The sequence below is a fragment of the Neopsephotus bourkii genome, unplaced genomic scaffold, assembly GCF_033783945.1.
Source record: "Neopsephotus bourkii isolate Nb327-2 ecotype Australia unplaced genomic scaffold, CSIRO-AGI_Nbou_v1 NB_1596, whole genome shotgun sequence".
NCBI classification, from domain to species: Eukaryota; Metazoa; Chordata; class Aves; order Psittaciformes; family Psittacidae; genus Neopsephotus; species Neopsephotus bourkii.
The window spans coordinates 18288-35501 of record NW_026902072.1 but is presented as its reverse complement, the minus strand read 5'-3'; the positions used below and the strand labels follow the sequence as shown (position 1 = coordinate 35501).

General features: G+C 42.1%; 1 protein-coding gene across 1 annotated transcript; it reads right to left on the bottom strand.

The window, feature by feature from the left end:
• Nucleotides 1–6565: 6565 nt before the first annotated feature.
• Nucleotides 6566–15609, bottom strand: LOC133222431 (fructose-1,6-bisphosphatase 1-like). The gene is made up of 7 exons (XM_061372112.1): nucleotides 15387–15609; nucleotides 13542–13704; nucleotides 11856–11948; nucleotides 10697–10840; nucleotides 9346–9483; nucleotides 7955–8074; nucleotides 6566–6993 (listed from the first exon to the last, which is right to left on the bottom strand). Exons 1-7 carry the CDS (start codon nucleotides 15554–15556, stop codon nucleotides 6802–6804), a joined length of 1020 nt encoding a protein of 339 aa, XP_061228096.1. The 5' UTR covers nucleotides 15557–15609; the 3' UTR covers nucleotides 6566–6801.
• Nucleotides 15610–17214: the final 1605 nt, after the last annotated feature.

Below are 17214 nucleotides of genomic sequence, written 5' to 3'. Positions count from 1 at the left end.
AAGCTCATCTGAGGGACAGAAATCCTTTTCAGCTGGATAGCCATGGCCCAGTAATGGGAATGCCTTCTTGAGGAGCACTGCTGAGCTCACCATCCTCGTTCCCCATGGAGTCAGGGGCAGTAGCCGTAAGAAATGGGATGCAGATACATTGAAAGGGAGCACCCACTGGTGCCATACCAGGCATGGAAGAATTCTTGCCCCCAAGGTCAATCAGGCTGGGGGCATTTGGCCTCTCTCAGGAGCCACTGAGGTGGCTCCAGGTTGAGGGAGAATAGGGCTTGGGAATCTCTGAGGAGGCGTGACCAGCCTGTGGACCAGGAGCAGGTCTTGCTCCCATGCTCAGGGATCATCGATGCTGGGATCAGGAAGAATTTTCCCCCAGGGCAGATTGGCCCTGGTCCCTGGGGATTTTCTGCCTTCCTCTGCAGCTCTTGAGCATGACCATTTGTCAGGGCTGCTGTGATCCATTCAGGCTAGGTTACTGCCTGCTGCTCATGCACCACGAAGGTGGCCCCTCATGCCCTGCAGCTGGGGGGGGAGGAAGGCTTCCTTTACCCCACAGTGGGCTAGTAAGTGTTCCTGGGGTTTTTTGCCTTCCTCTGCAGCACTGAGCATGGCACCTTGCCAGGGCTCCTTTGGGCCATTTTCGCTAGGTGCCTGCTCATGCTCCATGCAGGTGGCCCTCATGCCCTGCATCCAGGGGGAGGAAGCTTTCTAGACTCCAGGGTTGCCCTTGGGGATTGCTGCTTGTCCTCTGCAGCACTGAGCACAGCTCCATGTCATGGATCCCCTGGGTCCTTGGGCTTGGTTCTTGCCCACTGCTCTTGCACTCCAGGGCCATTCATGCCCTGGCTTTCCCTATCTCTCATGCCCAGTGCAGACTCATAGCAGGATTGAGCTCTGCTCTTCCCTTAGCTGCATTTCGCTGGGGGTTCTTGCTTGTGCACAGCAAGCCTGTGCTTGGGAGGGCTCCAGCCTTGCTGCCCCATCAGCAGCTGCTACTTTCCAGCTCTCCCTCCATGCAATGGATGAGCACTGGGCAGGCACACAAACACTTTTCATGCACCACTGCCCAAGCCCCACAGCAGTAGAGCAAGCTTTGGAAGACAAAATGTGCTTGTCATCAATAAATTTCATAGTTTGGGAAATAGCCCGCAGTACCACACACCTCTTCTACTCCGGTGACCCCAACACAAGTAGGACATGGACCTGCTTGAGTGAGTCCAGAGGAGGCCACGAATTTGCTCAGAGGGCTGGAGCGCCTCTTGTATGAAGACAAGCTGAGAGTTTGGATTTTTCAGCTTGGAGAAGAGAAGGCTTCAAGGAAAGCTTAAAGCAGCCTTCCGGTACATAAAGAAGGCCTACAAGAAAGCTGGAGAGGGACTTTTTACAAGCAGGTGGTGATGGTTTTAAACTGAAAGAGGGGAAATTTAGAGTAGATATTAGGAAAAACAATCTTTACTGTGAGGGTGCTGAGGCACTGGCACAGGGTGTCCAGAGAAGCTGCGTCTGCTCCATCCCTGGCAGTGTTCAAGGCCAGGTTGGACGGGACTTGGAGCAACCTGGTCTGGTGGGAGGTGTCCCTGCCCATGGCAGGGGGCTTGGAACTGGGTGATCTTTAAGATTCCTTCCAACTCAAACCATTATGTGATTCTATGGTTCTGTGACAGCACTGAACACTAACAAGTTCAGTGCTACTTGCACCCCATGTCTGTGAGGATGTTATTGAAGTCTCATTTTGAGGAGGAGGAAGAACAGATGAGCAGAGCTCCTCAGGTGAAGCAGCAGCCAGACCTTGCCTCTAAGGCAATGGTAGAAGAAAGTGATCTTGAATATTAGTTTTTCTCTTTCCTACAAATGTGCTGTAGTTAAAACTATGCAATCCCACTCACATCACAAGATTCGAGTACTTTTTATCAGGTTAAGAGACTTTCTTTCTTCAAACAGACTTTGTACAAGACGAGAAAATAACATACCTAGTGAGCTCTGGCATAGCATATAGTGCTATTAGTAAAAGAAGGGGACAGGTTTCACATTATAATGCAAAGAGATCTGCTTTTGGTACAGCCATTAAATTCTGCACATTATTTTGCCACCATGGCAGTTGTCAGCCTGACCAGTACTAAAATGCTTTTAATGCAAAATCCCTCTGCTGTGTAGCTAGAACATCATTGGTATATTAAATCAAATTAGCAAATAAGAAATGGGGTAGTGTTTGGCCTATTGCGTCTAACATTTGTCAAAACATCACATGCAGCTCTTCTGTTGATTCCAAATGATCTTTTACGTTGGTCAAGAAGACAAAGTTCAGATAATCTCCTAACAGAAAGTTTGTTTTGGACTTGGTGGTTGAAAGGGTGCTATCAGAGCAAGTCCATTATTTGCCTCTTTTTCTTTTTTCCTACCATTTTCCTTTTTTTTTTTTTTTTTTAACTGAAAAATCCCCAGATGCTTTTTACAGGTCCTGAATACTTTTTAGTGTTTATAACTCACAGTGCTTTGAGCTGCTGTTCAAAGAGAATCAGGCATAGAATCAGTCATAGAATACCAGGTTGGATGGTACCTCAGGGATTATCGGGTCCAACCTTTCTAGGCCAAGCATGACCTACACTAGATGTCCCAGTGATTGCATATATTAAAGGGAGTATCCATCTTCTTTGTAGCCACCCTTTAAATACTGATAAGGTATTCTCTGAGCCTTTTTTCCTCACATGGCAGGCTTCCCAGTCCTTGGATCATCTTTGTGGCATTTCTCCAGACCTTCTCCAACCTTTAAGCACTAATCCAAAACTCATTTCAGCTTTTGTTTCAGTAATAGATAGTGTATAGATACACTGATGCAAACTATTTTCAGAATAAATGAAAAATGTGTGGATCTTGTGAAAAAATTTATGAGAAAAATAGTTACTTTATACATGCAACTTGTGTCAGTGTGGCATTGCTCAAAAGATTAAAGGCAAAATAATGAAATAAAAAGTAAAAACAATATGCTGAATATATGTTTATTTGTTCCACTTAGATTTGTAGATCTTTTAACTGATAGGTAGGCTTTTACACTGTAAAGAGATCTGACAGACAAATGGCAAAAGGGGACACACAAGCACTAATAACAGGAGATGAAGAGACTGGTACAACATTCCTTCAATATGAATTTAACTTACTTAGACTAATACCTAAAGAACACAGACTCTACATTTCAAGCTTTCTAGAAACATTGTAGCCAGCAGCAAAGCAAGAAGAGAAATGAAAGGATAAAACTTGGATAAAGGCACAAGCTTGTGTTGCATGCAAACCTTACCCTGTTTAGATAAATACTGCGATCCCACGGAATGATTAAAACCTTGATGATTAAACTGATGATTAAGCTATACACATAATTAGCATTTAAGGGTGATGGGGGGAAAATCAGATTGTTTAAAAAATGTGTGATGATTGTTTTTAAACCTGAGGACCACTCAGTAGGGTGGGTGGGAACAGTATAGAAAGGTAAAAATATAAACACCTCCATCTGACAGATTGATGGGAGATTTGCGCTCTAAGTTTACAGAAGAGCTCTCAGAAGCGATTCATACTTCCACTGGCATATTAAACTAGTCCTGTGCCTTGAAGGTGACACCTTTTCTAGCTGATTTTAAATGTTAGTCTCTTGGATGGTGCCAAATGAAACTGGAGCCAGCGACCTTTCACCAAATGCCACAGTTCAGCCTCTGAGCAGGGCAGTGGGTACTACTGCAGTGGGGGCTGACAGCAGATGCTGTGACAAACCAGCACTCCCAACCCACATAAGAGTGCAGGGCAAGCACTGGAAAGGGGGCTGTGGAAGGCAATCACTAAATAGTCCTCCCTGTTGGTGCCTACGTGGGGATGCAGTTCAGATCTGGGCTTACATGGTACAGATAGAAAGGAAAACCCAGGTCACAATGTGAAAAATGATAACTATAAAACGTCAGCCTACAGACACGACCAAAACACTGGGAACTGACCTAGCAAACACAGGCAGTATTGGCTTTCCTTCTATAACCTTTGCCTGCTGCCAGTGGTGTCTTAAAAATAGATAACATGCAGCCTAGGGACCCCGGAAGAGCTTGAGTTCAGAATACAGCTGATGAATTACTACAACTAGACAAAAACGGCCTATGTGGACACTGTCTGTCAAGTTGTGCCAACAGACTACTGAGGCACTGCAGTCCAAACTCATATATGGAAAACCAGAAAAGAGTTGTAAGCGCTTCCAACTATCCTCTGCTTAGTATATTAAACGAAAAATTGTGCCATGGGTCTGGGTGCAGGTTGAATTAAAAACATAAGGATCTAAAAGAGTTGTGTATGACAACAATATTCATGCACTTTGCCTGACAAGCAGCATCCAGAACCTGAGAGATCTAGTCTTTCTCAGCATGCTGCTGGCTATGGCTGATTTAGTGAGCCTGGAGCCCTTTAAAGTGTTATAAAGCATGTGCTAGAGCCAGCAAGTAAGAATATGCTAGGGACAGAAACATGCAATTCCTTTGGAAGAGCTTCACTGCATGAGGTGGGAATCTCCAGCCACTCCTAGTACCTTTATACCCTGTCAAAACTCAGGCTTGCTGTTTCTTTTGAGATCACAATGAAAACGCAAAACAGATGCAAGAAGTGCGTTTTTTTTCTTTCTTTCACAAAAGTGAGAGCATGGACGTATACCAGTCGTTTGCTGCTCACATGAAGAGGCAGAGGAAGCATCACTGGTCCTAACGCAAGAAAGAGCATCTTATGAAGAAAAGCCCAGGCCCCAGGATAACCCCAGTACAAAGCTGTCCCACTTTCTGTCTGGTTGCATGAAATCCTCTCCCACATCATGGCACAGCACTCACAGGTTGGGGTAGTAAACCCTCTCCTTCCAGGATGGCTCCCACACTGGTGACAAGGGCACCTCACTGGGAGATGGGTGTTTGAGCCTTCTCCCAGGGGGAATTAGTCAGAAATCAGACATCATGCCACATGGTTTCTCTTTTTGGGGTGCCTGATTTTGCAGGCACATATCAGGCAAAATACACAAGCCATGGTCAGCTCATCTCCCAGAGCAGAGCTTGGCCCACAGAGGAGCAAGATCCTGTGCAAGGCCAGACTTAGGCCCCCACAATATGAAAGACGAGTGCACAGGTAGAAGAAGAGCTCAGCTAGAGATTTCCAGCACTGTCCACTCTTTAAGGGCTCAAGTTCCTGAAAGCCCTCTCTTCACAGAGCAAGCCTTATTGGAAACAGCATTTTCAGTGGAAACGAGGCCATTCAGTCCCTGACAGAAAATGCTAACTATTAAGAGGTCAGCCTACAGACAAAACCAAAACACCCATCTAAGGTGTGCCAGTATGCCTCCAAATGCCCTGAACATAACCTGTGACAGAACAAGGGCTCTCAGGTTTTTTTCCATGTGTTTTTCCATGTCTCACAGACTATGCTTTTGCGTATGCTTTTTTGCTCCTGCTATGGCAGGGGGATTGGACTAGATGATCTTTTGAGGTCCCTTCCAATCTCTAGCATACTGTGATACTGTGTGATACTGTGATACCACGGCCTCTAGGTTCTCTCCTCTCTTCTTGTTTTACAAGAACCAAGCTCAGACAAGCTATCTCCACTGATGCATACAAAATCCTCAGACAAGCAGGTTTACAGCTCATTGCACCCTTAGACAGGGGCTCCCGGACCACGGCTTGAGTGAAAGTTCAGTAGCAGTCTACCCAGCAGCAACATCCCTTAGTCTGAGTTTGGCAAAGGTAAGGGGGCAGTTAGAAATGTCAAAGATTTGTAGATTTGGACCAATTCAAAAAAGCTTGTGAGTCATGAACATAAACCATACCCAGACAAGTGGTCAGCCTCTCTAGCTCTCAAGCACTAATGTCGTGTTCCCAGCAGCATGCTCTGAATCAGCATATTAAATGTCAGTATGCTTTGTGGGGATCTTTGCAACTTAATTCTGCTTGAGCAGCAGAATCCCTTTCCATGGTAATGCACACTCCAAAAATTGTGCTAGCAACACAGACATTCATTTTTTCATCAAGCAAGCAGGTTAATTTCTGGCAAAGATAGCCAGATTGTCAAAGCAGAATGGTACCAAAGCTGTCTACACATGCTCCTTACCCAATTCAAAATCCACCTTTAAAATGCCATTTTGTGTCCTTGTGTAACTGGATCTGACAGAATGCCAAATGGCAATATCAACAGTATGAGCTAGAATTAGCATACACTAATGTACCTGTTTCACAAATGTTAACTCTCAGTCAGATTAAGCCCAGACCAAAGTCCCGTGAGTAACTTCTGGGGCCTAGAAACAACATGTAAAGGTGTCCACATTAGCACTGATATTTATTGCCAAACAGCTACAAACTGGTCTAGGAAATGCCACTCACTGTAAGAGGCTTCAGAGTCTTTACCACAGCATTTTCAGAAGAGTACATAGTCAGATATTCTCAGGATATGCTGCAGCTTGTCTGAGAAAGTTGCATCTTCCGCTAGTTAATTAATGCAATGCAGTATTGCCCTGTAGCACAGTGGCTTTTGTGTAATGACAAATGATAAACGAACAAGTAAACATTTTTCCTTTGCTTTTACTTTTAATGCTTCCTTTAATACAATCTTCAAATGCCTTTTTATTACACAATGCAATTGCACAAGATTTCACTTAAAAAAAAATCTTAAGAAAATATGGCTCATCTGCTCTCTTGCTACAGTGGTCAGACAGCTCAACCTTGCAGTACTGCTATGTGTTTCTTGGTTCAGCTGTCCGATATTTCTCCCCATCTCCACAGTGACTCCAGCAAGCTTCCTCTACTTAGTTGAATGCTTCCTGACTATCTCAAGGTACTCCTTCACATCATCAGGAGATCCCAAGACAACAGGCACTCTTTGGTGGATATCCTCAGGCACTATATCGAGTATTGCTTGATGCCCAGTTGTTGCTATTCCCCCAGCCTTCTCAATAACAAAAGCCATTGGATTGCATTCGTAGAGCAGCCTCAGCTAAAAGAGAAAAATAAAAATGGCAACAGTCAGCCCAGGTAATGCTGAGAACAGTGAAATGTAAATACATTTGGCATTTGATTTAAAACCAGCCAACACTCCATGTACTCCAGATTTCATATAAACTTTAGCTCAGGAATGAAATTGTGTGGATTTTTACTTTAAACAAAACATGGTGAACACAGTGAATTTGCCCAATTTGAGTGCTTTCTCCGTAGGTCATGTTTGCATTGTGCTCTTTACACAGAGATAAAGCTCATATGTACGATGCAACCTTTAACAAAGCAGCAGACCACGTAGGCCTCTGTGAAAAGAAAAACAGTGGACCCATTACATTTCTCTAATGAATAACTGCATCTTATCTACAACCTGAAGCAATGATTTACAGACAATTGCAAAACACATGAAAGGTCTTTGCTGAATAAACGGTCCCCTTGTCAGCCTGCAAGTGTGTGACCCTCCCTGATGGACTGTTGTCCTGGCAGAGGCAGCCAGGCATAGTTCCTCCAGATAAGGCAGTGCTACCAAGTACAAGACACAACACGGTTTTCTTTTGGGCAGAGCTACTCATAAGGGGCACGCTACCCTTAGGCTTCTTATATACGAGCTTGTAATGGGAATCTCAGGATAATGTGGGTTGTTCGTAACGTTTCACTTGGTTGTGGCCAGCCCAATTTGGTTGTAGATGGTACAGAGAAGCCTGTTTGAGCAGCATATCCCCTGGTACATTCTGTAATCTGAAAATGTTTGGGGGATAAAGGGAAGTCAGTACAGTCGAAACAGGCTAGTTTTGACAACAGGTTGCTGTCACTTGTCACAGTGTGCAAGGGGTAGCGATACTCACACACCAGAGGTGCAAACTAACAAGCTGTAAAACACATGTTCTGCAGTCAAAATACTGTTCTGTGATATTGAGGTATCTAATGTAACATTTTCTATAATTGGGCTTATTCAGGTTTACCTTTCCTTTGGGACTTTTGGAGTTAGCAGGATACAGAAAGATTCCTCCATACACCAGTGTGCGATGCACATCAGCCACCATAGATCCTATGTACCTCCCACCATAGGGTGAACTGCCATCCTACAGAAGGAGATTTAAATAAGTGTAACTTTCAAGCACATCCGGTTAATTTCATCTCCCCACCCATCCACCCACCCTCTTTACTCATCTTAACATCCAACTCCTCCATATTGTTCTTCACTGATAATATTCAAAGTAGTTTTGGAGAAAAATTAAGCTTCCTCCTCATTTTCTGAGAAAATCCAAGAAAAAGGACTGACAGAATATTTCAGTATAGATGAGTGGTAGTGCCAACAACAGCAAATGCATCCCGCTCTCCATCAGTGCTCTAACCCTTTAAAAACATTGCATTTCTAGTAGATAAAAGATCAAGTGCTAGGAATTGACGCTGGGATTTTTTCTTTGTAGGAGAAAAAAATACCAAGGAGCAAAAGAAGTGACCTTTCCTGTTTCTTCTACAAATTTTTGCCATGTTCTACTTTTTTTGGTTTTGGAAATAAAAAGTCAGTAGTTGGCTACTGGTACAATTTCCTTACTATACTCCAGACAGTATATTAATTATTTTATTACCTAAATAAACTAGACCTTAAGTGTGGCAAGATGCCAGATGAAAACACCAATGTTTGTTCTAAGCAAGATCAGGAAGTCAAGAAGGTACACAAGCAGTTAACAGTAAATGTTTACACTTCAATGTCCACATAATAATTCCAGTGATGACAGGCATAAGGCATGAAAACAGATGATTTTTATGGGCACTCCTTAGACCTTCAGGCCTCCTGACACCAGGAAGTTGCCAAACCATGAAGAGGACCTTGAAACTACACTAGATTTTGAAGTGAGAGGCCCCTGCAGGACCCATCTTGTGTTACCACTCAGCAGTGACCCACTGCTGTCCCCACACAGCTCTCCACATACTCAGATGCTGCAGTGAGGAAGCAGCAATTTAACACGCCTGTCAACCAAATTTCTTCATGACCAGATAATACTTCCTCTCTACTTGGCTACCAGATGCCCAGTGTTGTCCCTAGCACCATTACTTGGGCTCCCAGCCAAAAGGAAAAATTAAAAAAAAAAAAAAAAGAGAAAAAAAGAAAAGAAGAAAGAAGGAAAAAAAACCACACAGAAGAGGTGAAGGGCAAGAGCATCACATAAGCATGGTGAAATATCTGGTCACATCAACTGCTGCTCTAATTATCTAATTATCAGTCCTACATGATACATTTTAAATAGGTAGGAAACAAAACCAAACTCTGAACAGCGACTGGTCATAAAGTTGGAAATTATGAGTGTTGATTGTTGTCAGAAACTTTCTCAGAAACAGGATCCTTTACCTCAGGGTATTTCTTCTTTTTGAGATATTCTGTGACTGCAGGATCAAAGTATTTAGCATAGCCTTCATTGAGACTGTAGATATTTCCCTTCTTTTTGATTTTCACATCCCTATCCACCAAAATGAATTCTCCAATTGCCTAGCAATAAGAAAGAAAACCAATTTGTTCACATTAATTGCTCCTTATTTACAATGAAAAGCAAAAAACAAGTGTGCACACAATTCAGGAAAAATTTACTAGTGCTGCCATTATCATTAGTAACTCAGTGTTCTAGATCAGAAGTGGTTTTTTATACATGAAACACAGAGCACAAATTTTTGGGCTCAAGCAAGCTTCTTCACACTACTACTCCCAGCTCTCTATCACTTTTCTGTGCCAAAAAGTACCGTTGCTTGTGTATTTATTGAGCTCTCCACCATCTTGCTAGTACAGCTCTGGGGAGTTTAGAAACTGAGCATCGGCTGAAGCAATGCATAAACATCTTCAAGTAGCTGTAGATATTAATAAATTCTAGTTCATTTTAGGTTAAGCTAAGTGGATCCCTGGAGTCAAGAGAGCCAATCTCTGCAACCAAGGTATGGTCTGTTTAGTTTTCATTAAAGTAGATTCCCAAGTTAGTGATAAAAATAAACACAATAACATGCATGCATGCTCAAAGTTAAATCTGTTATCTAAATACAGACAAAAATACATGCAGCTACTTAAGCTGTTACTTAACGAGGGGCACCAAGTAGTATTTCCTGCAGCTTGACCATTGCATGTTCTAAACATTTAACACTGGCAGGTGGCGCAGCATGACTAACTGATTACAAAAAAAACCCACAAACAAACAGCTCACTACAAGCAAACAACTTTCAGTTATGACAAACACAACTGTTATTTTAACTTATGAGGTCAAGGTGTGCTAGAACATCAAACACACCCACACACTTCACTTACTCTTTTACACATTATGGTGGGATCTGAAAACACAGAAGAAGGTTAAATATTTCTCTTTTTCTGCTTTACTAAGGTCCTAACACTAAGGAAAAGACGAATAAAGTCTTAAAGGCCATTCTGCCTTGCAGAAAACAGCTCATTTTAAATGACACATGGGTTGACACATGCTGTATATTTGCTTCACTGACTTGGCTGTCTTCCCACTGTTGAATCACGTATAGCACCACTGTAGCGGACAGGCAGAACACCGAAATCTCATGACATTACTGCTGATGTGTTATTAAGCATACTTCTCCACATCAGCTTGAAAATTGCTGCTTTGTTTGATTCGGGGGGAGGGGGGCAAGCAGTTCTTACAGACAGTACCTTTTTACACCTAACAAAGAAACAAAGAAACAGAAGACAGTCTCACCGGATCCAGCATGAAACAGTTGACACCTCCAGCTGAAGTGGCCAGTACCAGCATTGTGGCACTCCCATAGAGAGCATAACCAGCTGCCACAAGATTACGCCCAGGTTGTAAAGCATCTTTCCCAGAAGGTGCTTCAGGGGACACCTAGAATAAGAAGGAGCATGGGCAAATTTACTTCATTTCTATAATTCTTACATAACTGGACTCCCTGGGACAGGGACAGTCTTTTACTCCATAACAATGCATGAGGTGGCACAAATGACCATGAACAACAGCTAAGATTCCTACTGGATGCACTACTACAAATTATAAGGAGGAGACAAACACAGTGATCTAGAAACACTCTTGTATAAGCCTAGTTGGAATGCAGGAAGCCGGAAAGAATTAAGGTGATAATATAGAGCTGTGTACCTCCTTGTAAGTGATGATGAACACAGCTCAAAGGAAAACACCAAGGCACAGCTAAAGAGCAAGCAATGAAAATGACTCATGGAGTTCATAGCTGATCTAAAGTACTTGAATTTTTTTTTTCTTTTGCATCATGCAAAAATGAGGTTGAAAATAGTTATTTTGGAATATATGACAACATACAAAAGATTATTAAAATGGACAGCCAGGTGTGGCTTGTCTTACTTTTTCCCCCATCTTCTGGCATGTAGGTCCGGTATTTCAAGCTTCTTCAGGCAAGGTTCCTGCCTTTCAAAGTAAATTAGACACTTCAAATATACATGCCATGTTTCAGCTCTGGTTTGTGTTTGAAGCCTGTCCTCAGGCTAGCAGGACTATTAGCACAGAGAACAAGAAAACCTGAAAGCACATTCGCGAGGTTGATGACAAACACGTGGTATTTTGTCTCAACACAAGTATTCATGAAATCTAAGACCTGATTTGTTGTGAGGGATAATTTCTTTAGATGGGTAATTAAATATCAGCCAGGCTTCCATTACACATAGGTAACTCATATTCCAAGACACTAATGCAAATCCCTCACAAATGTTTTATACAAGTGTCTGCAAAATAGCAGATTTAACTTAAAGCTGATCCAGAAAGTCTTTCACAAACAAGTTTGGTTAGATTTTATTAAGTCTTCACAAGAAATTATGTTTCATCAAAAGATGCACAGTAGTAGTTTTTCCTGTCCTATATGAAATCATTTTACCTTTTTATAGATGGCAAAGATGGTCCCAATGGAAACAAGGCAGTCGATATTTGATGAGCCATCTAGAGGGTCTATGCAGACTATGTATTTACCCTAGAAAACACAAAAGAGGGATCAAATAGATTACCAATATCATTTACCCACTTTCCCTAAATAAAAATACTGTGGAAGGTAAATTGTATCAGAGGCTTTCAAAACAATATAAACTAAAAGGCTTTATAGATTACAAAGGAACTGAATTAAAATGTTAGAAATTCTGTGGCCCAGCTTCCATCCTTGATTACAACTGCGAGACTTGTGCCACTGCAGAAGATGGGAAATCTTTGAAGTAAGTAATAGGAGATGACATGGGAAAGATTTTCCTACAGAATTATATCTATTATATATTATCATATATACATTATATTTTTATATATATATAATATTTTTACTTATTAGCTTAGCTTCACTTAATCTACTTAATGTTTTTGCATTTCGATAAGTATTCTGTAATAGCTATCTAATATCTATTCAGGCTGCAGTTTCTTGTCTCCTGCAAAACGGCTTTCTGAATCATGAGGAAAAAAGACAAGAAGATCAGTCTTTTTCATGTAGAGCTAAAAGTAAGAGACATTAAAAACAGCTTTAACAGCTTACATTCATAAACCACACATTTCATTTTATCTTAAACATTAAACTTTATCTGTGCTCTGCATGCACAGATGGTCAGAAATTACCTTAGGCAATCTTTGGTAAGAAACACAGCTTTTGGAGTTTCCCACCAAAAAGGAATCATCTCTGCCTACTGTTGTATTAAGGATTCCTATAGTTATATATATATTTCCTTTTCATTTGATTTCACCCTGCATGCCAGGATGCCATGAATTTACTTAAATCCACCAATTCTCTATTCTGAAGCTACTCACATGTAATTTAGAAAAGCATTAACAGTGAGCCTCCCTCAGTGAGGATCTGAAATCATGTTTGTTCAGATCTAAAGCAATCTTTGTTCACCCAATGCCTATAAAATAATTTTTCAAGCTTCCTCAGGAGGGAGAAAAAGAGAGAACTGCTTCGGCAAAGCAAACATTATTATACTTTAAAAACACGTTTTAGTCAGGGTTGGTTTGCTACTTTTTTACTCAGATTTTTACTTTTTTTACACCAAAATATTAGCTAGGAAAAAAGGAGCTATGACTCAACAAGTACATGTGAATATAAATAAATTAAAAATATTTCTGCTTTATTGTTGCTGGGTCATTCATGGGCTTCAAGGAAGATTTTCATGAATTAAAAAACTCGAGGTTTGGTCTGCATAGAATACGTACCCAGTGTCCTACTGACAACGCCACTTTAGAAAAGGGGTTGACTGAGTCAGAACATATCCCTTGCTTATCCCAGAGATCAGACGGGATAAGCAAGAAATAACTTTCCTCCATAATTAGGGAAAGGTGAGAAAAAAGAAGGTGGGTAGGAACAACAGAATAACATAAAAATAAGAATCAGTCTCCAGGGCAGAATTAGCAGAAAGAACAAATGCTGAATGACACTGTCTCTGCCCAGCCCACCCCCTTCATTTGCCAGTATAAAAAAAGTACAGTTTGTTTTTTTTTTTTTTTAGGTCAGTTTCAGTTTCTCAGACCTGAAGCAATACACCTGTAAAGGCTGATTTGAAGTCAAGCAGTGAGAACCTTTAAAGTTACTAACCTGTTTCTCAGTTTCCACTATCACAGCATCCTTGTTTTCTTCCGACACGATTACACATGTACTGAAGGATGACTTGAGCATGTTAATCACCAGGTCATTAGAAAGGATGTCCAACTTCTTCACTTGATCTCCTGTCACATTGGTAGACCCAGCAATCCCATAGCTGGAGCAATGACAAGAGAGAGCATTTCATGAGAACAGGGCACTACATCTTCCAAAGCACCCTGTTTATGGCAATCTTATGCTTGCAAAACATCTTGTAAAACAAACACTTTTGGATGATTTCTCAGTTCTCTAAGCCTGTTTTTTCTTTACTGTCCTGTGGATTCTTGCCAAGACCTGGTAACATTAGCTGTGGCAGCAAATCCAGAAGACACTGCACATGAGGAACACGAAACAAGGAATCACCTTTCATACTCCATAAACTAGAGGCAAACATAGCCACAGCAGGCTGTGAAGGCTGACTTATCGTAACTGTGTTATTTAATGAGGAATTACCTTCAAGACTTAAATACTGCCCCTGAATCCTAAGTTCCAATATTATAGCTGCATACCCTAAAAGCTAAGACTTCTTTAGAAAACTTAAAAAGTAACAATGAATCTGACAACATAGTTATGGTCTAACTTCTCTATGTAATTTGCTCCTACTTAGCAATATGATGAAACACAAATGCTCACAGATAAATCAACATTTTTATGGTTCAACGTTTTCAGTTTTTACTTCAAGTAGTAAAAATTCCCTTTGGAATAAAACCAAGAAATGAAAACACAGAACACAAATCAAACCCTGCGAGCTAATCTGCATCAAACCATTTGGCATCAGGAAGTACCAGGAGACTCTGCAACAGGAGATTTTGAAAGCACACAAAACAGAGAGAGAGACGGGAAGTTTAACTGTTCGAACAGAAAAACAATAGCCAGCTCTGCTCACATTCAGGTGACTCAACATAGTTCTGCTGCAATTCACTGATTAGCCTGAATACCGGTATTGTAGGTCTTTTTGTAATAACCCTGAACACTCTACTTCAGGAATGTACTTCATTCCTTCAGTTTAATGACAAGAAAACAACCTGCCATAATTCTCTGTTTTTTTCTCTCTTCCTGCAGTAGCTTGAACATTTTTCTGCAAGCATAAAAGTGCCATTAGGAAACAATGTACTTTGAAGACCACACTTGCAAGTGGAGGCAGAAGTTCTAATCTCAGAGCAAAACCTACACATGATCAGCAGCTACAGCTCTCACGCTTCATCTACTGGGGACTCGTGGGAAGGCATGGCAGGGTGCCCTGCAGAGAGCCTGTAACTGGGAGGGGGCTGTGGCAACTCCCCTTTGACTGGATGACTACTGTTCCTGAACAGTGCTCTTTCTAAAGGCCTTAGACATCCACAGCTTCATAGAGAAACTCACGTTACTATGATGCAATACGAAAAAAAGCACACTGAATTTGATTAAATGCTCCACAGCATAAAACAGTGCTTTCATCTTAAGCTAGTAAGTGCAGTGAGCAGTAACTCAGACATATTTTGACTCCCCAAAGCACCCAGTCTGCTGAAAGTTTGCACAAAGGTCTATCAGCAGCAGACATGTCAAAGAATGCAAGCCTTATCTTATTAAAAAGTCATAGGATCCATTTCACTTGAGAAAATCAAGATTCCAAGATACTAAAGGAGTTGCTTAGAGCTCTGGGTAAGGGGTAGGTGGTCATCACCACGCTGACACGCCTTTCGGGTGACATTCCCCATCCCCACCACCCAGGAGGCATCAGGATCCCTTGGATCCGCGGGGGTGCGGGAAGGTGCAGGATGATGCCACCGGCGCTCCAACCCCCCGCATCCCGAGACTCACAGGTTGGCGATGCCCGCTTTGCGGACGGCGGTGGAGATGGCTTTGATGGCCGTGCACAGGGAGTTGAGGAGCTGCGTGAACTCCCCGGTGCCTTTCGCCCGCCTGCCTTCCTCCATCACGAAGCGGGTCATGGTGATGACATTGGTGTCGAAGGCGGAGCGGTCCGTCATGGTGGCGGCGCGGGGGCAGTGCGGCCACAGCAGCAGCCGCCACTGCCACTAGCCCCCGTGGGGCGGGGCCGGGCCCGGGGCGGGGCTCAGGAGGGGCCGGGCGGAGAGAGCCCGGGACAGGAGGGACCCCTCCGAACTGGAGGTAGCCAGGGGTAGGGATGGGGATGAGGATGAGGATGCGGCTGGGCATGAGGATGGGGGTGAGGATGAGAGGGGCCCTACTCCACCTTTCTCCCAGAATAACCGTGGCAGGGGAACCTCGCAAGAATCGTTTTGGTTTGGTTTGGTTTGGTATGTTTGTTTTTTTTACCAAAGCATGTCTAATTCCCGTGCACTGTGGGGGAACAGGTGCTTGCAGGCACAAGTATGTGAATGGCACAGAAAGCAGATCGAGACATAGGTCCTGGCAGCTAGGAGTGTTTGCACTGCTTGTGCTTAAATGCTCATGTTCCTGAAAACATGCCCAAAACTTTAGGGGTCTTACTCATTTCACTGCTTGATTGCAAAACTCTGAGTGTGACATTTGGGTTAAGATGAACTGCACATAACTTACAGAGCAAGGTTAATGTCTTCTGCCTCACAGAAATGTTCTTATCCTGACCCAGCAGTACAGAAAAAAAAACACACATTTAGTAATCGATTACATCAAGTATTAACTTATTCTGTTTAAAGAGATCATGCTAACCCCACACACATCAGTATATCCAACACCACAAAAAAGCTGCAAGGAAACAGCTACTGGCAGCTGAACCCAACAAGTTTTAAACAAATTCTCTAAACTTGTTGAATAAAAAGATACAGGTCAACTTGCACTCCAAAACCTAGAAATTAATGCACCTCATACAAATACTGCTGCAAAACACACCAAGGTACATGGACCCTCATGAATCTCACTGCTTTTGACTTCAGCCTTCTGATGATTGTGCAGCAAAACCAAGCAATACATTTTGCAGTTAATGTTTGATCAGAAAAATCCAGGCAGTAGTAAGTGAAGCAAATTCACCCAGCACCTGACGCTAGATACACTTTTTCACATAATAATTTGACAAACACAGATATGGATATGAGTGATTTACTCTGTACATTTGTTATACTATCCAGCATTTTATGTTTGCAGTATCTAATGAGATAAATTCAAGAAACTTTGATTACTTTCCAGCAGAATACATCCATGAGTTGGAAAAGCAGGCTCAAATCGAAAATTCAAACCACATACTGAAGTTATTCCAGGTGAAGCCAAATGCAGGATGAAAATAATTTAAAATGTACACCTCTTTGTATATATATGTTCTTTTCTTTATGCAAAACGCACTGATTATCTGTACCTTAAGGGTAGACAACGCTTTACAAACACCTATAGCAGCTACTTCAGTTTTAATAGTTGAGAGCAATTGATAGGAAAGACCCGAGAAAATTTCGGATCAGTGCATTTAAACTTGGTAGAAGCAAGTAGACTTGAACAGCCTGGGAATATATGAATTATGGTAACAAATTCCGGAGTTGCTTATCTGGGACAATTTACCTTAATTGTGAAAACCCCAATAAATACATCAGTAATCTCCAGAGCAGCTGTAGTTCAGTGTAAAATAGCCACGAGTAGTCACAGCCTAAGGTTTTGGCATCCATGCATGAGAACAGCGTTACCTCTTGCACCTTAC

Excerpts from the sequence above, each read along its gene's own strand:
- LOC133222431 (XM_061372112.1), bottom strand. The coding sequence starts at position 15,556 with ATGACGGACCGCTCCGCCTTCGACACCAATGTCATCACCATGACCCGC. Across the intron at positions 10,841-11,855 it reads TCTTTGCCATCTATAAAAAG|GTGTCCCCTGAAGCACCTTC; the intron begins GTAAAATGATTT and ends TTCTTATTCTAG. Across the intron at positions 9,484-10,696 it reads ACTGTTTCATGCTGGATCCG|GCAATTGGAGAATTCATTTT; the intron begins GTGAGACTGTCT and ends TCTTATTGCTAG.